The sequence below is a fragment of the Astatotilapia calliptera genome, chromosome 11 (genome assembly GCF_900246225.1).
Source record: "Astatotilapia calliptera chromosome 11, fAstCal1.2, whole genome shotgun sequence".
NCBI lineage: Eukaryota > Metazoa > Chordata > Actinopteri > Cichliformes > Cichlidae > Astatotilapia > Astatotilapia calliptera.
Genome location: NC_039312.1, coordinates 34738638 through 34763139, shown reverse-complemented (window position 1 = coordinate 34763139; position 24502 = coordinate 34738638). Strand labels below are relative to the sequence as shown.

The window sequence follows — 24502 nt, the reverse complement described above, 5'->3', positions numbered from 1 at the left end:
TTTCACGTTTCATGATTTCTTAGCAGAGGCGCTCAGACTGATGCACCTGCTGCTGCACGTTTTGCATCTTTGCATCTGCCTGCAGCGCTGCCCTGCGCACAGAGATCAGCGCATGCACATGCGTTTGCACATGAAGCAAATCGCTCCTTAAACTATTCAGCTGTCACAATTATCAACCACACAGACGATTCAAAAGGCTACTTCTGTTTGAAATGACCAATTCGTTTTTATTTAGAGACAAAGATATTATCACACACGTGTTATGGTTGACAGATGATGACAAAAAAAAAGTAAATAATTCAATCACACGTACGAGCTAACTGAAGCACTGACGAGCAGCTTTCTTCTTGCTGTCAGTGTTTCTGCATTGGAGGACGCGTAAGAAGCCACGAGCAGAAAGCAGCTGTTCATAGGCTGCGTTCACTCTGCAGGTCTTGATGCTCAATTCCGATTTTTTGATCAAATCCGATTTTTTTTTGTCTGCTCGTTCACACTACAAATAAAATGCGACAGCAAACGCGCTCTAGTGTGAACGCTCAAAGCGGCCCGCATGCGCAAAAGAAGACGTCACACACAACGCGCTCTGTTTAGACCCAGAACAAACAGTATGTTTGACTGATGGCCTTAATATAAAGACTTCGGACTTCACGTTTCCCAATTTTTGCTTTAAGTTATTTTGTTATTTACTTAATAATGTAAATAACCTAATAATGATCCTTATTGCTGTTTGAGAGGAGCGCTGCTTCAAAGGATAGCTGCAGATTTCTGTCAGAATCTGCAGATTATGTAGTACAAATAAAATGTTCACGTTTCTCCAACGTTGTCTTCCCAGCAGTTTCACCGGATGGACAGGAAGCGTTCGCGATGTCTTCTCCGGCGCTGATAATCGGCGTCTGTCTTGTGTCAGTGACATAAAAGACGGATTTAATGCGACATGACCATCAAACAGCAGTCGCTTTCTGAAACATCAGATATGTATCGGATTCAGGACCACATACGAAAGTGGCAGATCGGATTGGAAAATATCGGATTTGTGCCGTTCACACTGTCACACCATGATCGGATAGATGGGTCGCAGAGGGTCAGAAAAATCGGATTTGAAGCGCTTTCGCCTGCAGTGTGAACGCAGCCTTAGTGGCATCACTGAAGGCGCCTCTGGTGCCATGTTTTGCTAAAAAGAAATGTATGGACTGCAAAATGTATTTAGGAACAGGTGTGTGAAAAAGAGGCGTTAAAAGAATCAGCCTTTGTTTTCCCAACAAGCTGTTTGATATCACAGCGACGCAAGTGCAGCCTCGTCTCTGCCGCACAGCTTTGCTGTCACTCTGATGACGTAAAGGCAGCGTCACTCTAATGACGTGAAAGCTGTCTGCGTCTCCAAACAAGCTAAACACTTTGCTCAGGCTAAATATCCACCACGTCTCATCGTTGCTCTTAAGCTTTGGGAGCTATTTCAGTCAGGCGGCCTCATCACTGGAAATGAAACGATGAAAGCTTTTTGTTTAAGCTTTTAAACTTCGTAACAACGTGGAGGACAAAACTGTGGGTTAGCTCGTGATTTGTAATCTACCTCGTCTCTGAGCTCCAGCGCTGCTTTTGCTCTCTCGCTGGCCTGGAGGGGAGGGGGCGGGGTCGTGACCCCTGGGCCGGGGAGGCCGGGACGAGTGCAATATTGGAGGGGAGATATGACAACAGCGCACCACATCCCGGACCTGCCCGACCCCGGGAGGAAACTCGCCACACACCCTGAAACGCACAGCCGTGTTTCCGTGACTACAGAGGATATTACATCATAGCTGACATTGTTGAACAAGCTCATTTTAATAACCTCGTAATCCTAATCTCTCCTCAGACTAAACCCTGATGCACACTTTGCTTTCAACACACAAAGTTTGGATTACTGCATGTAATAATAGTAATTGTATACAACTCAGAAATGCATGCATCTGAGTAGCAATATTATGCAGTATTATTTTGTTTAAAGCTACACGTTAATTTTAAGATTGTTGTACATTTATCAGGTTTTATTTGTTTGTTTTTAATTTTTAACCAAACACAAAACATTCAGCTGCCAGTAATACAACTTATAACTTATTTATCGTCCATTAGTTATCATGACTTTACAGAAAGTTACAGGTAAATAAGAGAAAAGTAAAGTTAGGATTGCGATTCCGCATGTGACACATAAGGGATCTTCACAGGATTTATGTGTGTGTGTGAAGGTTACACACGTCTTTCTTTAAAGTTGTCTGTGGAACACATGTCGCTATCTTTAATTTATTTTAAACGGTAACACTGAGGAAAAACACAGCTGAAAACAAGTTTTACACTTTTGTACCTTGATAAATACACTTGTACTTAACAACTTGTTCTTTTAGTTAAACATCTTCCAGCGAAAGATGTTATAAAAACTAAATGAACATGTTATACAGAAAATGATGAGTTTTATATTCAATGCAAAAAGTCATTTTCCGATTGGACATAAACATTTATAAACATTTAGCCATCACAATTATATTATAACAAACTAATGAAGTAGAACCCCCCCCCCCCTAAAAATGTAGAGCAGCCACTCAGATACTGATGATTAAAAAGCGTTTGATAAAAACGCACTTTTTCTGGCGGGTATAGAGTTTCCTTTCAGCTGTTTGTGATTCAGCTGACCCATCCGCGGTTAGGAGCTCCTGGATGTCCTGGATGTTTAACATTTCGCCTCTGAGGTTCACAGAGACGCGAGTCATGACGAGTGTTTAAAAGGTTCCGCTTCTCCCTCCTGACGTTATTTTTACCAGATCATCGTCACATGCTGACGTGATGAGTTCAGGTTCTTGTGATAAAAGCGAAAACGAAGAAGAGCTCACCTCTGTGCAGCCTCCCTCTGCCTGTCCATGTCGCCTTGTTGTTTCAGGTCTGTGGAGGGTCCCAGTCAGTCAGTGCTGGTTTTAATCCGAACCCCCACCCACACCCACAAACCCCCACTTCTAAACACTAACAAAGGCTCTGGGAGCTGCTCAGTGAGGCGTAGAGGGGCCCCGCTTCACGCTTAAAGGGCCAACAACTTAACCTGGGAAGCCCTGCGGCAGCGTCCATCTGCACTCGCTTACATCCTCGTTCACACTCGCAGAACTTCACCCAGGGCCGATGGAGCAGGAGCCAATCACCTGTGTTTACCTGCAGACGCAGTGTTTGATTGTAGCTCCCACCTGCCTAAGCTCTGACGTCATCAGCCGCAAGTCTGAATGACGATGACATTAAAACAGCAGCAGGTGATTTTCTGCATCCTCAAAGTGACAGTGCTGCCCCCTGCTGCCGCTACGTGGAACCGCGTTTGCCCCCAGCACCACCGGCCCTCCCCCTCATTACCCTCACAGGGGTGGCCTGTTGTGTCCCCAGCTAGCTGACCCCCTAGCAGCAGGTATGTCTACATTAAAACACTTTATACTTTTTCTTCCTCGACTAATCTGCATAATAAAGATATCGTACTCCATATGGTTAATGTTAAAGCTTACTTTAAAATAAAATGTATTTTAAACACTTTGTACTGTAGTAAAATTATACTTCTTTCACTGCATTGTACAAAAAGAAGCTTAAAGTCTTGTGCAGCCACTTTTCATATTCTACATCTAATGCTCTATCTACATATGTCAGCCACACATATGCATGCTTATAAAGATGTGAAAAAAGGAACAGCAAGTAAAACAGCAGCAGGATGCAAATAGAGTTTGACTTATGGAGGTCTGAAATATAAATAAACTGTGTGTGTGTGCGTGCGTGTGCGTGTGCGCGCGAGGACAGTTGTCGTGCAGCAGGTGGTTGTTGCAGACTTATTTAGGAACAACTGAAGCTCCCAGTGTGAACGCACCACAAGTTCCAGACCAGGACCTGGGGTGGGTCGATCCTCAGACACTAACCTGGACTGAGTCTGAGATCTGAGTCGAGTCTAGGAGAGTTTTGGACCGAGACCTTTAGCAGCAGGTTCAGGAGCTCGGATCGATTTCCCTTCGATAAACTGCAGACATGGACGGACAGAACCGGCAGAAGGTAAGAGACAAAAAGCAAAGTACATAATTAGAAAATTACAAACTTGGATCAGATTTTTATTATTATTTGTTAGGATTTTACCTGAGGCTGTATCGCTAATTTACCTTCAACATAAAGAATATGAAATCATTGTGTGTTTTCAGCAGCATTTGAATATTTATGGTTTAGTATCACCTCTAACACTTCCAGACGTCACAGAACAGAGTTTTTCTTACACTGAAGAAACCACCTACATGTAGTTTTGGACTGTAATATGAATTATGGAAAACTTTTTGTTCACACCTCTAGCAAATTTCATTTCAGGCTCTAAAAGTATAAAAAATATAGAATTATGTTTTTCTTCTTTTGGCTATGGTAAATGGCCTGTATTTGTATATCGCTTTACTTGGTCCTAAGGACCCCAAAGCGCTTTACACATCCAGTCATCCACCCATTCACACACTGGTGATGGCAGCTACATTGTAGCCACAGCCACCCTGGGGCGCACTGACAGAGGCGAGGCTGCCGGACACTGGCGCCACCGGGCCCTCTGACCACCACCAGTAGGCAACGGCTGAAGTGTCTTGCCCAAGGACACAACGACCGGAGCTCGAACCGGCAACCTTCCTATTACAAGACGAACTGCCAACTCTTGAGCCACGATCGCCTTCATGGCTTAAGTGAGACTCTTTGTAGTTTCACCATCACGTTGGTGTAATCGTTAAACCCTGACACACTTTTTCACTTTTTGTTTGATGAATACAGTCTCGCAGAAGTGAATTCATGTGGTTTAATAATTAGCAGCTGCTGTCCAACAGAAAACACTTTAGTTACGCGATTTCACTGTAAACTGGTTGCGTGTGATTTCGCAGCACACCACAGTACTGCTATGAAAGCAGATATTGTCTGACTTCTCCAGAGTAGTTCCCCAAAGACTTTATCCAAATTATTTCTGTTTATTTACCAAAAGTGTTTTTAGTGCATTTGTCCAACAACAAAGACAAGAAAATTTTAATTACTATATTTCTTAATATTCTTATTTTAATCATGAGTTTTAAGGTAAACTGCTTTGGCGTACTTTCATAAGACATTTTATTCATTTGTGTATCACCAAAATGTACATTTTGTCAACTGCTTTTATTGTGAAAGGCAAGAACGTGAGGAAGCTTCTGGTATAGATTAAGCTGTGCCCCAACACAGCGGGCAGCTCTCTAACCCTTCAGTGTTGCTTTCTCTGTGCAGAGAGTCATTCACCCTGTTTCAAAGTTAGTGGCAGCTAGTAATGCTCACTGAGACGAGAGACACTGAAGAGCACAACAATCACATCCTTTGGATTTTTAAACCCGCCGGGTCACACAGACGTTACTCTGATGGCTATTAGAGGGTTGGTAAAGGTTGCGTTTTACATTCGGACACCAGCGATGAAAACGTGAGAAACACGAACAAATTACCTGTGACTCAGCCTGGGTGGAATTCTGTGACCAGTATGACCAGTGAGACTCATGCTCAAAAAATGTTCCCAGTGTGTGTGTGTGTGTGCTCATACATATAAACTGCTCATATTGTGTGTGGGTATTTATAAGCCTGTGTGACTGTAACTCTGCAGAGCAACTGAGGTTTAAATTTAGCCTCACACTCCAAAACACACACACACAGTCACGTTTGCATTACTGGAAACACAGGACGCTGACCAGGAGCATTTGCAACAGACCTAACGTTGCATATTAATATTAATGTATCGCATTAGACCTTAAACCGAGGACACACCTTCAGATTTAATCATTCACCTTATAGGGACTCGCTTATCAACAGGAGGTCGAGTCCTCACCATGCAGTTGTGTAAACAGACGAGTACAACAAGCTCACGCGCACACACACACAGCTGTTAAAGAGGGCTAAAGGTCAGCTGACAGCTGTCTGTCACCGTTCATGCTGGTCATTATTTTAAAGGACCAGTTCAGTGTTTTTATATAAATCCTTTGATTGACTGAGGATCAATTTCAAGCCCCCAAAGCTCAATTTAAAGACTGGAAATGCTGGAAACAGCCGGCATGCTCCCTGTTCAGCGTCACATATTTGGAACCTACCCGGGGGCCCCTGCTGAGGCCCCTCATTCCCACATTCCCAAGTGTGTGTGTGTCCCAGTAACCAACTCCAGAGAGCAGTCTGGTCACCTTTCTGTAGTCACAGCCTTAGCGTCTCCCGGTCAGACCTGGTGACACCGTTATTCCTTATTTGCTGCTTTTATGAAGCACTGAAGTAGTTCCACATTTGTGCTGACTTCATGTGTTTGTGGAGGTTTTTGAACAAACTAGTTGCCTTCAGGTTGATCTGTGGTGGCAGCTAAAACCCAACGGAACAGGCAACAACATCAATCATTTATTGAGGTGTTCAACGTATTTTTGACACTGCCTCCTGCTAACAGCACACGGGGACGACGTGTAGGCGACGGTCCGCAAAGTTCTGTGTGGAACCATCGCAGTAAGCCCCGCCCACTGACCGCTGCTGTTTGTTCTGTAGGAAAAAACACAGACAAACAGACAAGAGTCCATTTTACAGCGCAGAGAGAAAAAAAGGAGGCAGGTTGACCTGAATGAATCACTCGGGCTGAATATTTATCGTTCTTTTATTAATACTTAGATCTGCTTAACTTGGAGGAAACTGCAGAAACAGGATATTTAAGGATCTAAAGTAATTTTGTTATTGAGTTTATCAGTGAGGACCAACTCTGAGCAGGTAGGCCTCATATTAAAGCTTCTGACCAAATTTCACATCTTTAACTTCTTTATTCCACAAAAACTAGCGTGAAACAGATAAAAGTGATAAATCATCATTAATTAACAAAAGATAATCAGTTGCTTACATTTTTTAAGCAGCATTTGCATTGAACATATAAATAACGTTAACAGAGAGAAATGGGACAATAAATGTGGTTTGGAGAGAACAGAGAAAACAGCTGTTTTTAGCCCCTCCCCTTCAAGCCAGCAAATCAAATGCCAACAACAGTTAGCTCACGGGTGAGTAAACAGAAAACCCCAACAATCACACGATCCGTATGAGAAAGCGCTTTGGCATCAGTGGGAACCAGACTCGGGGAGGTCCAGTCATCTGCCAGAGTGTGATATAAATCACAGACTGGAAAAACACGTTTAATAATAAAAATGCAGACAACCAAAAACTACACAGACAATAAAAGAATGTAACAGGAATGGGATCCATGAACGTCACAGTCTACAGTGAAAGTGTCGGTGCAGCTTCGGCTAAGTTGACCATGACATAAAAAAATCAATCAAAGGGTTGAAAAAATGTTAAAGAATCGTTCAGGTGATCACGAGTCATGTGACATTTGTGTGTGCAGGTTTTCTAATGGCTCCTGGAGAAGAAGGAGGTTCCAGCGAGCATCATGCAGGTGAGCTGAAGGTCCCGATGGTGGCGCTCTGTCACATCTGTGTTACTGTGAGAAAACAGTCACACGATTCCACAGAAAGTCAAAAAAAGGAATGTGACTCTTATGTTTTATCCTCAGATGTGTGAATCGCTGTTTGAAAAGATCCGTCTGTATATTTGTTTAGAGGGGGGGAAACTCACACCGAAGGCCCCAAACATTGTTGCACAAGGCTCAAAATGTGTTGTTTTTTTCTGCTGTAAAAGTCGGGACACTTTCACAGAGGAGTCTTTGGTGGCTGACTCACAGTACAGGAACTGGTCATTCTTCCATTCCTGAGGTTTTCATGAATAGGATAAGATAACTCTTTGTTTCCGTTGCACAGTCATGCTTAGCACAATAGTACAATGGAACTGGAAAATGTCCCACGCTGGCATAAGCACAACTAAGCACAACAAACACAACAGAGGAATTTAAGTGGATTTGTCCAAGTGCAAGAAAGGTTTGAGCAAAAAAAGTAATGATTTAATAAAAAATAAAAGAGTGAGTGAAAGTTTATTGCACATTATTATTGTTATTGTTATTGCCCACCCAAAAAGTCCAGGGATGTATCCAATCAGGTCAGCTGTTAGCATTGATTAGGGCTGTCGCCCTGTTGTAAAAGCTGTCCTTGAGTCTGTTGGTCCGGGACCTCAGCAGCCTGAACCTCCAGCCAGACGGCAGCAGCGTAAACACCCGCTGTCCTGGGTGTGTGCAGTCCCGTAGGATGCTGCGTGTCCTCCTGAGACAGCGAGTGCTGCACAGGTCCTTCAGGGAGGGAAGAGGATGTTTTGGGCCATAATAATGATCCTCTGAAGTGCCTTTTTGTGTGCCATGGTGCAGCTGGAGAACCACACAGATGCAGGATGTCAGCACACTTTCATGGAGACGATCAGGTCAGAGAGGTATAATAATGGAAAATGCACAACATGAGGAAAGACGAGGAGAAAAAAGAACTCCCCCCAGACTGAGCTCCAACAGGGAGATCAGTTTGAGAACAGAAAAAAAAAACACCACAGCGCATACAAAAAGCACATGACTATCATCTGAGAAGCTTCTTCAGTTCTAAGGTCAAATGGTGGAGAGTCCCAGATTTAAACCCAGTGGGAGTTTCCCCCCAAAGAGGGACAAAGGACCCTCTGATGATCCTCCACCTAATCACATGAGCCAAGGGGTGAAAATGGGTGTGGGTCACAATCAGGTGAGCTCATTGTGAAACCTGGCCCCACCCTATCATGTGAATTCCTGAGGTCAGCTGGCCCAGGATGTGAGTGGGCGTTAAGGCGTCTGGGAAGGATCTCAAAACTGGATCATAGATGGCAGAGAGTTGGTGTCGTAAACCCCGCCTCTGTTCAAAGATGGTCGCTCACAGTGGACATAGATGCTTCTTTCACTCCTCTTTCAAACCATCTGTCCTCTCTGTCCAAAATGTGAACATTGGCATCCTCGAAAGAGTGACCTTTGACCTTTAGATGCAGATGGACTGCTGAGTCTTGTCCTGTGAAGTTTGTGTTTAGGAGTTTTGTCTTTCGGGTGAACCAGTTTTTGTCTGAGTGTGTTGCTGGGTCTGAAGTACACCAGGATGTCGTCATCTTCTTTTCTGTGCATCAGAAGAGAAGGTCAGACACCAGCGAGGGAGGATAAGAACGACAGACTCAACAACACTGTCATCCCCTATGTAGCCGGTGTATCAGAGAAACTCAGGAGAGTTTTCTCCAAGCATGACATCCCAGTGCATTTGTTTTTTATGTCTATCTGAATTCTTGTTCACATGAATAGTTTATATAAAAGATGTCCAACTCAGAGACAAAAAGGCTGAAAGGAGGGATTCATGCCTGGAAGTAGGGCTGGGCGATATGGCCTAAAAGCCATATCGCGACATAATTTGAAGCACGTGCGGTAACGATATATATCGCAATATATTCTTTTCTTCTGTATAACGTATTTTCCACACTATAAGGACTTAAAATCCTTTAATTTTCTCAAAAATCGAGAGTGTTCCTTATGTATGAATTCTGGTTGTGCTTACTGACCTCGAACCGATTTTGGCTGCAGATTTTTGAAACTAATTCAAACGTACAGCTCTGCTGTCACTTCTAACATAAAGACAGGAAACTAAACAGCAGTGGCGTTTGCAGGGTTACTGAAGTTGGGCTAGCTGGTATATAATGTTGTGCTACGTGATTGCTAGCGACACAGCTATGTTAGCATAACATTAGCACAGTGAAGCTGGAGGATGAACGCCAACTTTTTTTCCACTCGATAAAAGTTAACGTGCGGGATTCTGGTGGTCAGGGACAAATGCAATCGCATAGCAGGATGCTGTACACGGGGCAACTTCAGTCAGGAGAACAACTAAGATTATTCATCCACAATACGAGGTTAGTTATTAATATACTGCAACAACATGGGAATAGAGCAGCTGTGAGAGAATTCAACATTAATGAATCAATGTTACGGAAGTGGAGGAAGCGCAGTTTTTGGCTTTCCCCACATTTCAAAAGTGCTTCACCTCTTTGCTATGACTGTCGCCCGCCATCATTTGCAGATGATAATGGTTTTAGCCGCTGCAATGCTTTCAACCAAAACAGGCGCCGCTTGGTGACGTCATCAACATGCGCTATCGGGATAGAGCGATATAGTCAAAATCTCTGTCGTTGGCCAAATTTATATCGTTTCTATCATATATCGTGTATATCGCCCACCCCTACCTGGAAGTCAAAATTATGTTAGTGACTGGTTTCAGTCAACCACAGAATTAATACGAACTCTGATGATCAGTTTTAAAGAGAATGATGATTGCAATCAGACAGATGAACTCATGTGCAGTGAAATCACTGATGGACTGTAATATTTAATTATCACATGAGCCTGCCAGTGAATCATGCTGAGTAGCATCATGAGAGGGGAAGAGAGGTACCAGTTCCCACTCAGAGCATCATCATGATCAGAAATCCTTATCAGAGCAAACGAACCAGCTCATTTACAAGTGGAGGCGGGTTACAGGGTTTGGCTGCTAACAGGTGAGTGTGGCACATGTCTGTGGCATTTTTCAGACTGGTGCTGATTGACTGAACGACCTGCTGTGAGCCTGCTGATGGCGCTCTGGGCTGCCTTGCTGTGGAAGTGCTGGATCCACTTGACTCTGCTGCTCATCCAGGTTTCTTTACCTGAAGGTACACACACACACACACACACACAGAGATAAACAAAAGACTGCCCAGTACATTACAGACAAAACAGGAGAGTTCTTCATCTTGAGAGCCCAACAGGAAGTGGAAAGCCATTAGCGATAATAACCACAAACTTTTATTTTGATCCTTTAAATATTTATTTGCCAACATGTAAGAATATGGATTTTTAACCAGCAGCCTTTCAGCTGAGCATTAATCAATGCATGTCTCAGGTATCAGTCTTTAGCAGCAGCTTAGGGCCTTCAAAATAAAAGCTTCCCATTAGAGAGACAGAGTGCCAGTGGATTCTTAAAAGCTTGTGTTTTTCTCCTGAAGATTTATTTTTTGCTAGAATTTTCGGACTTTCCGAGCAACAACACCACTCCACACCTGCTCCAGAGCAGACTCTGTCATAGATCAGCATGTATGAAAGCACCACCTGCTGACCAGTTCTCCCGAAAATAGCAGAATTCCTGGAAGATCCATCAAACACGGATGTATGGCTGGAAATGCATCCCAAACAGTCTTTGTCTTAGATGCTCAGATGTGTCTGTATGCCTGTTGTTTTTTTAAATTTAACTGCAAGCAGTAAAGAGTTTTAAACCGCTGTGGTTAGCAAGAAGGTCTTGGGTTCAAATCCTTGTTTTGGGTGGCATGTACGGGTCCTCTCCCAGCCCCACAGTCCAAAGACATGCAGTTAGTGCGGTTAGGTTAATGGTGATTCTATACCAGGGGTCTCAAACTCAAATGAGCCGTGAGCCGCTGCTGGCACCGTCATCTCATTGGAGGACCACTTTAGTGCTTAAGTAGTACAAAAAATCAAACAAACAAGAAACCACCCACTGATATTTCCTGAAATGTAGTGTTTTGTTTGTTTGCTTCAAATAAATTTCAAATATTGTATAACACGACAAAACTGCAAACGTGAATTGTTTTCTCACTCCTTTTCTCAACTAACTGAAGCCTTTCACTGGTCCACCAACTAAACAAAGCTCCTTCTCCTCGTGGCAGCACTTCTATCATTTTGTTCGTACTTAACAAAATAAAAATGCAGACATCAGTGTACACATTAATCTGAACTAACACAGCCAATCCCTCAACATGTTTGTACTTTACTGTACCTCAGACAGGTGCGCGGCTCCGAGCCATAGTAAATGGCCTGTATTTGTATAGCGCTTTACTAGCTGTACTAGTCCCTAAGGACCCCAAAGCGCTTTACACATCCAGTCATCCATCCATTCACACACTGGTGATGGCAGCTACATTGTAGCCACAGCCGTCCTGACCACCACCAGTAGGCAACGGGTGAAGTGTCTTGCTCAAGGACACAACGACCGAGACCGACAACCTTCCGATTACAAGGCGAACTCCCAACTCTTGAGCCACGATCGCCACGGTAGTAAAGAGACCTCTGGCTAATACGTCGGGCTCGTAGCTGAAAACTATCTTTACTTTGTTGTCTGGGTCAACTTTGCTAGCGAGAGACAGAGAGAGGCGTTGAAAGGCTGCTTATTGTTTCGGAGGAAAACAGGAACACAGTGTACAGTCGAGTCTTAACAGCTTACTTACAGCTGGGCTCGTCAGGCTCTCTTCTTGGCTGCAGGTTATTATTATATTTACATGCTTCCAGCTCCCGTTTCTGCTCGGTGACAGCTCGTACTTTTCCTTCTCCCTCCCTCCCTCGCTCACAGACACATAACAGCAGTCCATGCTCCCTGCAGCACGGACTACACTGCCCATGCCTGTAGCACTCTGCTCATATTGCCTTCATATTAATAGAATTTTTGAATAATGATTAAAAAAATATTTCTTCACACCAAGTAGAGGTTAAGGGAGCTGCAAGTGACCCGCGGCCGAGAGTTTGAGACCTGGACTGTCCATAGGTGTGAGTGTGAGTGCCCATTGTTGTCTTTCTCTCTCTGTTAGTGATGCGACCTGTCTGGTCTATTTACCATTTACCAAATCAAATTTCAAAGTAAGCTAGTCCTACATTTGAAATGTATTTTTATATTTATTCTTCACATCATTTCAGTCCAGAAAATGCTGAGACTGCAGTATTATTGTATTACAGGCTCCTGGAGACTAAACTAGGAAGCCAGTTCAGTACACCCAGGATAGCTTTTCCTTATTTGGCTTCACTTGCATGAAGCTGGTTTTCAGCAACCTCCAGAACTGTGACGGTAAAAGTCTAAAAGTCAATGTGGACGTGGCAAAACTTGCAGTTCCAGTGTCCACTTGTGTCTCCAGGGTCAACCCCGTATAAGAAGAAGCTACTTTGAGCTTCTCCTTTATTCACAAAGGATTGCCACAGCAGTTCTGATGTTCTCCCTGATGCAATTCCAGAGGGATTTGCATCTCCTTCCAGAATTTGCTGATCAGGCAAATGTGAAAACTGCTGCATGGTGGGAGCCCTAGTTCGAGTGTCCGTAAGCCTGTTTATGCTAAACACTTTCTCCTTCTTATCAGTTACAGCTTCCTGTCATATCCTGAGGTGTAACTCGGATTTTGTGGCTGCAACGCTGGACCTGGGCAGCAGCAGTAGTGGCAGCGGCGGCGGGGCAGCAGGAGGAGGAGCAGCAGCTGTCAGCAGGCAGGCGGCGAACGCCGGTTACTGCAGCGCCCTGCGCTCGTACGCCATGTGCACCAAGAGGCTGTCGCGAGCGTGTCGTGGTGACCTCGCTTACCACTCTGCGGTCCAAGGAATCGAAGATCTGCTCATCCAGCATCGCTGCCCCCGGGTCGGGCCCACGGCACAGCCCCGGGCCCCCCCTGCTGAAACGCTGTCGGGGGACACCTGCCTGTATGAGAGGAGCTTCTTCAGCAGGGAGGGGCAGACACCCGAATACCTGCACTGCAGCGTGTTCGGAGACCCGCACATCAGAACTTTCAACAATGACTTCCACACATGTGCCGTTCCGGGGGCGTGGCCTCTCATTGACAATGAGTATCTGTACGTACAAGCCACCAGCTCACCAGCCAGGGGAGGCATGTACGCCACAGTTCTCACCAAGGTGAGTGCTGACACTTACAGGATCAGTCAAATGCACCATCAGCTTCTCATGTAAACCTCAACTTACGGTCAGGGGGGGGGATCCGAGCAGAGGGTGAGGTGGGGTACACCCTGCATGCCGTCAGTCTGCTGCAGGGCTGACCGATAGAGCGCCGTCGCATTGTGCTCAAACTACAGCCCAGTGCACAAAATGCAGTTTACTGTGAAAAGAGAGAAATGAATGTCAGACATGCTGAAAACTGACAAAATGTCCCAATAACAGCAAATAAAAATGTAACAGTGAGCAGAAATAAACATTTACGACCCCAAAATGAAAATAATCACAGAGCTATTATGGAAAACGACATTTAATGTCTTCTTTTTCCTCTCAGATCACCATCATCTTCAAGAACTGGCGTCAGTGTATCGACCAGCAGCTGTACCAGGCCGAACTGGACAACGTCCCCGCCGCCTTCGCTGACGGCTCGATGTGGAGCGGCGAGTGGCGAGGTCATCGCAGCCTCACGGTTCGGTCTCTGAATCCCGGCCGGCACGCCGAGATCCGAGCGGTGCACGTCGGCACGGTCTTGGTGGTGCGTCAGAGCGGCCGCTCGCTCGGCCTCTCAGTCCTCTCGCCACGTGGCGTCGTTGAGGCGTTCAGGCCTGAGCAGGACCTCCAGCTGTGCGTGTGGGGCTGCCCCCCCTCCCAGAGACTCAACACGCTTCACCCACCACCATCAGACCCTTTGATGTCCACCGCCATCAGCGCTGAGGACCACTGCGCGGCTCTGCTTCCAGCTCGAGACGTCTACTATCAGGCCTGCGTGTTCGACTTGATCGCCAGCGGAGACCTGAACTCCAGCATGGCCGCTGTCAGTGCACTGCAGGATGCCCAAACCATGATCCCAGACAGGGAGGGGGTTCACCTGCTGCTGGTTGGATCTGCAGGGCACACACGACCTCACCTCACGCTGCTGCTGCTGCTGCTTAGCATTTTGGGAACTCTTAGCAGGCCCTGAGAAACAGGAAGTGACCTCAGACTGTGAAGCTGAAGGAAATGTTTGGAAAATTTCCCAAACACAGCACCTGGAAGAGGACCTAAACGTGACGTCCCAGACGCTGACATCACTGCTGACACCTGAAGCTGGTTTCATGGTCCCACAGAGGAAGCTCCCGTGCGGGCGTGGCCCGTCTGCCTGTCTTTGTGCTGTTGTTGGTCCGTTAGCTAGCCACGGAGAAAAGTCAAGCTCTAAAACACAAAGAGCTGAATTGAAACTGAGAGTGTCACTGCAGCCTGTTTGTTTCGCTCTTTGAACTTTATGCTACGGTTCTCCCGTTAAACTCTTTTTTCACTCCCTCTTGTATCCAGACCAGTCGACATTAGGCAGTTACTCACATCATGTAATTTCAGCATTGCGCTACATCTTGGAGGACTGCATGGAAGTGTGTCTACCGTGGATGAAAACCCCACAGAGACATTTGTGGGACCATAAAACCAGCAGATGGCGTCCTGATGGTGACAGTCTGGATGGAACGGAGCCGCTTGGAAACTTTCCGGGGCCGCAGACTTTAATCGGAGCCCCGAATGTTTGTGGATCACTGCAGCTGATCCAGAACCTTAAAAAAATCTGTGTGCAAAAGAAAAAAGAAATTCATTTAGCTGCTAATTAACAATCTGATAATAAAGATTTCCTCGTGAAATGTTGAATAGTTTGTGATTTTGTTTTATTTTGATGTTCCAGTGCAGTACAAGAGCACGTCGCTCTCGCTCTGCAGGCCTACTTGTTGTTCCTAGAGTATTTAAAAGTAGAATGGGAGGCAGAGCCTTCAGTTTTCAGGCCCCTCTTCTGTGGAACCAGCTTCCAGTTTTGATTCAGGAGACAGACACTATCTCTACTTTCAAGATTAGGCTTCAAACTTTCCTTTTTGCTAAAGCATATAGTTAGGGCTGGACCAGGTGACCCTGAATCCTCCCTTAGTTATGCTGCAATAGACGTAGGCTGCCGGGGGATTCCCATGATGCACATGAGTAGTTCTTCTTTACTCACTGCATGTGATCTGAGTTATTTTTCATCTCTGGCTCTCTTCTGCTGCGAGTCTTTGTCTGCTTTTACTATTTAGACAAACGGCATCAAATGAAGTTCAGACGAGACAGTTTCAGCTGCTCTACCACCATGAACTGAAATGTCCTGATGCAAAACATTGAACCCAAATTTCCATCAACTCCACTCCTGATGTGTTTGTGGCTGAATGAGGACCCAGGATAAAAAAGAAGCCCTTTGTTACCCCGGTTCTTTTTTTTACTGTTTGTTCAGTAAACCTCCCCCGGAGCTTGGAGGACTGCACTGCAGTGTGTCTACTTTGGGTGAAAAACAGAAGCTCTATTTCCTGAGAAACCTCAGGAAAATTAATACCAGATAAACCTTTATTAGTCCCACGAGTGGGAAATGTTTTGATCACGGTTACAATTTAAGAGCAGCAAAGATTAAGAAACAGAAGAACAGCAACAATAGAATAAGATTAGAAATAATATCATACTATACAAAACAAAATAGAATACATTAAAAATAACATCCGTCAAAAGCTGCCGGTGTCCTGCTATCGATGTTTATCGAGAGCATCCTGTGCTACTGCCTCTGTGTGCGGGTCCCCAGCTGCACAGCAGGAACTCGGCTGTTCCTCTGGAGCAACACCCAAATGCAGCCATCAGGCAAAAGATACAGGATCTAAATAGCAGCTTTGAATTACAAGTCATTTCCTCCAATTCAGTCTCACAAATACTGCGCAGACATCGTGTTTATGACTCTTGCGTATTGGATTCTTTTGTAATTATATTCAAACTGTTTCTCTTGACTCTGCAGGGACTGCACTTTATTTTGTTGACAATAAAGATCGTTTAAATCTTCCTGTTTGCAGCGCAGCAAAAGCGATCCACAGTAAACTCACAGAGGAGATCATGAGTGTGGAGACGCAGACGTGCTGTCGACATCTCGTTGTCTTTCTGTCTCACTTTGGGTTTTTTCTAGCGACAGAGTCTCTCTCTGCTTGCTTTGCATCTTTTTGTGTGTCTTTGGATTCTTTCACGTTCCCGGAGGAGCCAACAGCCGAAGTGCTCGCACACAGCTGCAGTGGCCTGAAAACAAAGAGAGTGTAAGAGTGTGCTTCAGTGTAAGAATAGCAGGGGACAGGTCCTGGTCACAGAGGCAGAGACACACGGGGTTGTTATGTGTTTGTCTGAAACATTATGAAGCTAAAAGCCTCAGACTTCCAAAGAATCACATCCAAGCAGGGAAAATGACGACATGGCATTCCAGCAGCCTGAAACGTTTCCTCTACAAATTTAAATGTAATTTCATCATCACTCAGATCTGATTAATCGCTGAATCAGAGTAATGTTGAACAGAAGTGCACAGCAAACCGAGCAGGATGACTGAGTGAGCTGCATCACGTTCGTGCCCACCACAAAAAGCTGCAGTAAAAGTGAAGTGCTTGTAAACCCTCATTTCCAAGGAAAAGCTACTTTAAAATCACAAAGTGAAAGGGAACGTGGGTCAAACAACGTGACTCACCATGAGAAAACAAAGACACACAATGAATTAATAAGCAGGCTGGATTATTCAGGGGTTATTCAAACAGTCAGCAAAGTCCTGCGAGTATAATCCAGGATGTTCATGTCAAATGTGTCAGTTTAAAAAGAAAAATGGTGACACTTTTATTTTTCTTCTTCATAATTTTACTTCATTTGTTTTTTTAAAGATTTTTTGTCATAATTTCATTTCAGGCTGATGATCCACCTTCATTTAATCAGAAGTGAACATGAACCTGGACCCAAATCACCCTGCAGCCATCTTTCAACACTTACTGTAAGTTTTCAAACTGTCTCACAAAGCCGACAGCCCTGCTCCTCGCTCTCTTTTAGGGGAGCGCTGACGCAATCCCAAGCTGAGACATCTAATCTCTCCAGCATTCCTGAGGTCTTTTCCTCAGACGTATGACTTATTTCCAAATTTGGATCCGCTGAGCCTGCAGGTGTTCATTCGAGGACTGAAAAACTTCACGACCGCCCAAATGTTCATTATTTGCATAAAACAGCGCTCTGATCACATTTTTGGTGCTACTGTAGCAAAGCTCTGCAGACACTCCTCTACTTGTCCTCTACTTGGGGCAAAAATTCCTTTCCACTATTTTTCAGCTCCCTATATGCTTTTTTTTTACTATTAAAAAGCCCTAAAGGCAACTATTTTCCAGCTTCATCATTTCCTGTGATGGTGACTATATTGTCGTGTATATGTAATACATAAACACGCTCCATCCATTCTCTTCCGCTTATCCTGTTTCAGCTGTCTTAGGGCGAGAGGCGCGGTACAGCTGGACAGCTCACCAGCCTGTCACATAGACGCAGACAGCCATCCACACTGTGCCGCCTGCACTTAAACACTATTAATAAAATAAATCCCTGCATGCGTGCAGTGTGAAGTGTTTTTGAATGTCAGTGACACTAGAAATGCCAGTCCACTTACCAAGTGCAGCAAACAGTGGTTTGCAAAACGTGTGAATGAAATGTGTGAATTTTAAGGCTTTCAAATATTGTCCAATCAGCATTTTCTCTGAAAGCATGTCTTTATGTGCCATGTACGATATTCTCTACTAGAAGAGTGAAAAAAGTATTAAAGCATTGTTTTCCTTTTACATCCCTGTGCCTGTGCTTTGTGGTTATTTAATGTATGTATGAGTAAGTGCCTCACTACAAGTATGAAACGCAGAGTTATTGTGAAATGTGAATAATAAGGAAGATCAGGAAATCCCCTTATTTAATGATGTGATATAACGTGCAGGCAGGAAACACCTTCAGTGTAACTCTGACTCAGCTCTGAGAGTCTCCGGATTGTCCTGGAAAGTGACTTAGCAGAAAAAAAAACTGATGTCAAACCTTCTGAGAAGCGAGCCGACGGCTTCCTCGGAATCTGCTTCAACACACGACGGACGGAGCTTAAATATGAGCATCAGGAGCATGAAGACCTCACATCACAGCCTCCACAGGACAGGACCACAGACCAGAGGAGCAGGGACCAAACTGAAGTCTGGACCATCACAGGATAACAAGTCAGTTTTAAATGTCTTCCTTACCTTTGCTTACCTTTTATTTCAAACATTTAAAACTAGTATTCTTGATATTTTTGCACCATTTTTTAGAGTTTGTGCTTGAATTTCAATATTTGTCTGCCAACTAAATGCATGTCTATTCCCAGCAGCTGGGATAAGCTGCACAGCTAAACATCTGCATGCTTGAACAAGCAGAAATACCTGAAATGAATGTAAAAGAAACAATGGCAAAAAGGAAAGCGCTCGAAGGTAAATCAGGAGAATGATACAGAAGGGCAAAAACTAAGAATTGATTTAATGGAGCTTATTATTATTATTATCTCAAAAAGATGCTGTCATGCACAAGAAGTGTGTGCAGTTTTCCCAGTGACAGGCACTGTTATATAAAGTATGTGAGATCTTGGTGTAGTTTGAAATGCCCTGATCGTTGCTTAGAATAAACATTAAATGAAAATATGTGATACGGTCATCAGTGGTCACCTATATGTGCAAAGTGGTTCCATCAGTTTTTGGATTCATGATGACAAATAAACTGGTTTTCATTAGCAAATATCTGAGGCTGCTTTGATTAGAAAATGATTTAAAGAAAATAAGAATATTGTGCCACCAGTGTTTAAATGCACACTGAGTTGGTGTTTGCTGTGGATTCTTGGAATCTCATTGTGGAATACGAAACGAATTATTATTTGAATGAAGTCTGAAAAAGGCCGAACAGATTCTTTGATTTAGGAGACATGAAGTTTGGGGAGAGTCAAACTTTGACTTCGTGACTTTCTGATTTCATTATTGAGCCTGGAATTACTCAGATTACACGATATATTTTATAAGCCTGACACTGAAACTAAAAACTAAAAAAAATTCTTTCACTTTAATTTCCGCAGCACAGAAAAGTTTGTGCTTTTCTTTTGGTGGAGTTTTTGCAAAACACTTCAGAAATCCGACAAATAATTCCTCTACACTTTATAGATTTATGGTTTATTTGGAAGGAGGTAAAAACGTCCATTTGCTTTGTATTTTTCCACTTTTTGTGTTTTGAATATGAAGCGAGATTAAAGTTGGTCTTTTTTAATCTGACAGGTGCAGCAATGTCACCGAATTATTTTTTAATTATTTGAAAATTTCACATTTACTAACAACCTGACGGTGAGCAGAGCAGGGGTCCGCGGGTCGTTGTGACCCCGCTGACCGATATGTCAGGGTGATGTTCTCGCCAGCAGCGCGCGTGTGTGCGCGTAAATTGCGCACAGAACGTGCCCCTCTCTCTGTGGTTCAAGACCAGGTGCGCAGAGTCCGCAAAGGTCTTTCTATTTCACTAAATAAAACTACACCACAAACTAGTGATGACAAAAAAATGTTTTTAAATGATATTGCGCATGAATAAAATTCAACAGGAAACGTCCTTAATTTATTCTTTCTTAGTTTGGTCAAATTTAACTCCCACGTACCCTTAAACAGACGCATGGAGCGTGTGTCGAAATCTACATTCTGATATTTCTTCCGCTCGCCACGGTGATGAAACAAGCAAAGGCACCGAAACTAAAAACAACTAAACACTAAAGTAAATGAAACTGAACTGAAAACGAAACTCCACAAAATAAAGCAATGAAAGAAAAAACTGAAAATACATTACAAGTATAATATGTTCGATGTCTGTTTTTCTGCGCGTAAAGTTAAAGTCGAGTGAAGGACGAGCTGAGAAAAACACATTTTAAAAAGCGCAGCGACGGAGCAGGTCGATCAAAAATAGTCAAAAAGCGCCTGTATGTGCTGTGACTGTGTTTGAGGGTTCACCTACTTACATTTGTAGTCTGAAGAACTTTCACCGCAGACAAACAAGGTAGAGAAATTTGAGCTTTATAACAGTCACTATAAACTTGTAATTACCACGATATTCGAAAAATATGCGAATGACACAATATGTCCTAAGAAATCGTTCTCCCTTTTTCTTTCCCTTTAATTTTGTAGTTATAGATTTAAATTCTTTACAGCTTCAGTCTTTAACTGAAGGGAGACAGCTGACAGACAACACTTTGTTTTTATTCATAGGTAAAATAACGTCGTTGAAGTAAAATGTTTTAATGTGTGGGGGACACAGGATAGCGTGACGGCCCTACACGACCCGGGGAGGGGTCTCATTCCCATACTGAATTAGATTTAAACTCCACCACTGACAGTAAAGTATTTTACAGTATATCCTGTTCACTGTGAGTCATTAGTGCCTAATAGACTGTTATCACCCAATAAAGCCAAAGACATCCTACGGAATGTTTGTTTAGCAGAGTCATTCGTGAAATGGCAGCATCTGTTTTTAATATCTCCATCTCACAGCCGGTGGCTGACTGAGTCAGCGGTCACAGGATTTTATGTAAAGCCCACAAACACCCCGGTTATCTCAGGGTCAGGTGGCATTAACAAGTCTCGCTTCTGCGGTTTGAAACCAAAGCCCTCTTCTTTCTGTTGCAGTGCATTGTGAGTACCTGCTCATCCTGTTTCTTGGGGGTTTGGTGGAGCTTGCTGCAGGTCGGGCATTACCACCAAACGCTGAAATGAAGAGCATCGTTGAGGACCTCCACGGGGCGCTGGAAAAATACAACAGCTACTTGAAAGAGGATGTGAGACACGAGCCGTGCAGGCGTCCACACAACACTCTCTTTGAATAAATGTGCATTTTTACCCATTTGAAACAATTTAATGAGTCTCGCTCACACCTGTGTTTTTGCTGCAGGCGCATCTGAAAGGTCTGCCATTTGAGCCTTGCAAAGAGACGCCTGCTTACCTGAACCAGGTACGACTCAAATCATATGTCTTTATTTAACAGCAGGAGGCACATTAAAAATCCAAATCCAGATTAGATGTATCAAAATAATTGTTGCTATTACACAATAATAACACACAATTTCACTTTGAACTTTGACATGTTGTGTGAGATGCACTCAGCAGATTCAAAGCTCATTTTATTTATTGGTCCTTGTTTTGGTCAGAGCACCACGGTGGCCCACAGACTCACTCAGTATGAGCAATGCACAAAGAAGCTTCAAGATCTCCTTCCTGACATCAGACACCAAGTCATCACACACAACTACGAGCTGCTGCAACACCTGGTGAGTCTCTGCATGCTCATTGGCTGATTCCAACAAATACAAAGCGCAGAAAAGAAGGAAGTAAATACTCGCAAATTAAAAAAGACTGATAAGAAGGAAGATTAAAGCAGAGTGGATGAAAGGGTAGGAGGGTAACTGAGTTACAAAGAAGCGAGGAAGAAAAAACAGCTCAAAAGCAAACAATGATGGAGAAGATCATATTGTTATGTTGTCGTCATTGGGATTGTTTTATTATTAGGAAATTAAACAGATTGATTAGTTTAATAATTTTATGATATGAAATATGCTTTTTCCTTCTTTTTCAGAAGGGATCGGAACAGTCCTCTACTTCCTCCCCCCCACTCACCTCCTCTTCATTAGAGTTTCACGTCAAACTAAAATCCATGCAGTGTGTTGACTGCTGGATCCAGCAGGTGGCAGCACTGCGCAGATAACGCAAACACACGTTCGCCCTGCCATCTTCACGGGGACCCTGTGTGACCCTATTCAATAACCAAAAACCTGACCCTAACTTGAATCAAAGACAAGCCCACTTTCAGGATTTGACACAGCAACCAAAACGAGTTTGTTTCTCCCTCTGAAGCCGTTTCCTCTCCAAAAGTTGATTCTGTTCATCTGGACGTTTTCAGCGGGAGAATCGTTTCATCCAAGTGACTTCTGAAGAAACGAGAATGCATCAAGACGATAGATTTATATATATATATATATATATATATATATATATATATATATATATATATATATATATATATATATATTTATATATATATATGTGTGTGTGTGTGTGTGTTCACACTGTGATACTTGGGAAATATCTGATTTCAACAAAGCCAGCTAATAAATACAAATAATAATCACAGATGACTCGCCAACCAACCGACACAATATCTTACAAAATTATCATATATATTCTGTTTTAATATGTAACGTGTTTATGTGATAGACGTAAATACACACCACAGGTGTGTATTTACAAGATGTAGATTTATCACAGCTGTAGTTCTCAAATTATTTATACCATATTCATAACATTTATATTACATTCATGCATAATTACTGGAGAAAAACATGTTTTTCCTCAGCATAAGCTCTGCCCATGTTTAACTTTAATGTCAAATTATATCTTTTTGTTTAAAGGCGTTTGTTTCGGACAATGTGATCCTCTGTGTGAACACCAGAGGGCGCTGCCAGCGAATTTTTGTACTGTTGTATTGCTACAGATGTAAATAGACATTTTCTTTCTCAGAATATTGTTTTTAATAAACTTTTGAAGAAGAGAAACATTTCTGAGACTTGTCATTAAATTCAACAGCTGCTGAAATTCCAATCACATGGAATTTCAAATTCAGTCACAGAATCTCCCCGGGACTCTAGTTTAGAGTGTCCCATTTTTTTTTAAATAAAAGCCTTAAATTGAAAGCCAATAACACATACAGAGAAAACCCAACAATCATATGACCCCCTATGAGCAAGCACTTTGGCGACAGTGGGAAGGAAAAACTCTCTTTTAACAGGAAGAAACCTCCAGCAGAACCAGGCTCAGGGAGGGGCGGGGCCATCTGCTGTGATTGGTTGGGGAGAGAGAAGGAAGACAGGATAAAGACATGCTGTGGAAGAGAGACAGAGATTAATAACAGATATGATTTAATTCAGAGAGGTCTGTTAACACATAGTGAGTGAAGAAGAAACACCCAGTGCATCATGGGAATCCCCCGGCAGCCTACATCTATTGCAGCATAACTAAGGGAGGATTCAGGGTCACCTGATCCAGCCCTAACTATATGCTTTAGCAAAAAGGAAAGTTTCACCAGTCCCACCACAAATGCACTAGAAACGGCATATTTTAGTTATTACTACTACTATTATTTTTGCAGCTGCTCGCTGTTTTGTAAATGGCAGTGAAGAAACAGGTGGTGATGGTAACTTTCTCCCCTGGGGCATAAACCTCGGAAATGATGTGAGCGGATTAGTGGCGAGCAGCGCTGATTCACGGGGCAGTTGGAGTTGTTGTGCAAATGTTTCCCGAATCAGAGTCTCTGCTGCGCACACAGATACCAGCACCACCAACTCACTCTCACGGAAGATACCACAAGGTCAAGCACAAGGTCAGAATCATGCACACCACTTGCAATGGGAACAAGACGGGGCGTCCTCAGGCAGGTCAGGTCAGGTCCCTCATACTGATGTTGCAAACTTTGTACATTTCCACTGCTTTAGTTTAAAGTTTGTCGCCTCTTGCGGTTCCTTGGTGGCACATGGCACAGTGACTTTTGAACAGTTAATGTTATGTCCTCGTGGACATATATCAACTCTTTTCTTTCATACTGCAAATATTTGCATTCAGGTTTTTACTGCACATACTGCTGTATCAGGAGCTGAAGCTTGTAAAATGATGTGACAGACACTGATCAATGCAACGGAAACCCAAAATTCAAATGCGCACAAATAATTTTCCACTGCAGCAAACAGAAAACAGCTGAGTGAACAGAAACAGGTCGGTCTTTAGTCTGCAGCTCAAACACTTCGGTTTGCCTCTCTGACCCCTTTTCTCTTCCACAGACACACAGGAAACATCTCACTGGTTAACCTCAAACCTACGTTGCAGTTCATGCCCTAAAACTATCTAAAAAAAAAAGCGTGAAGTGGAGACAGGACATCAGATCTTATTATTCGCCTGAGAGTAAATACCAGA

General features: G+C 43.5%; 1 protein-coding gene across 4 annotated transcripts; it reads left to right on the top strand.

Moving 5' to 3' along the window:
- The first annotated feature begins 1051 nt into the window (after positions 1-1051).
- hjv (hemojuvelin BMP co-receptor) lies at positions 1052-15314 on the top strand. 4 transcript variants are annotated; one of them, XM_026185257.1, is made up of 6 exons: positions 1052-3415; positions 3796-4041; positions 7379-7429; positions 10501-10620; positions 13090-13628; positions 13999-15314. In XM_026185257.1, the coding sequence occupies exons 4-6, from the start codon at positions 10542-10544 to the stop codon at positions 14623-14625; spliced, it is 1245 nt and encodes a 414-aa protein (XP_026041042.1). In that variant the 5' UTR covers positions 1052-3415; positions 3796-4041; positions 7379-7429; positions 10501-10541; the 3' UTR covers positions 14626-15314. The 4 variants fall into 4 exon arrangements, with proteins under 4 accessions (XP_026041042.1, XP_026041039.1, XP_026041040.1 ...); XM_026185254.1 differs by having other exon boundaries at positions 13084-13628; XM_026185255.1 differs by lacking the exon at positions 1052-3415 and having other exon boundaries at positions 3590-4041; positions 13084-13628.
- Positions 15315-24502: the final 9188 nt, after the last annotated feature.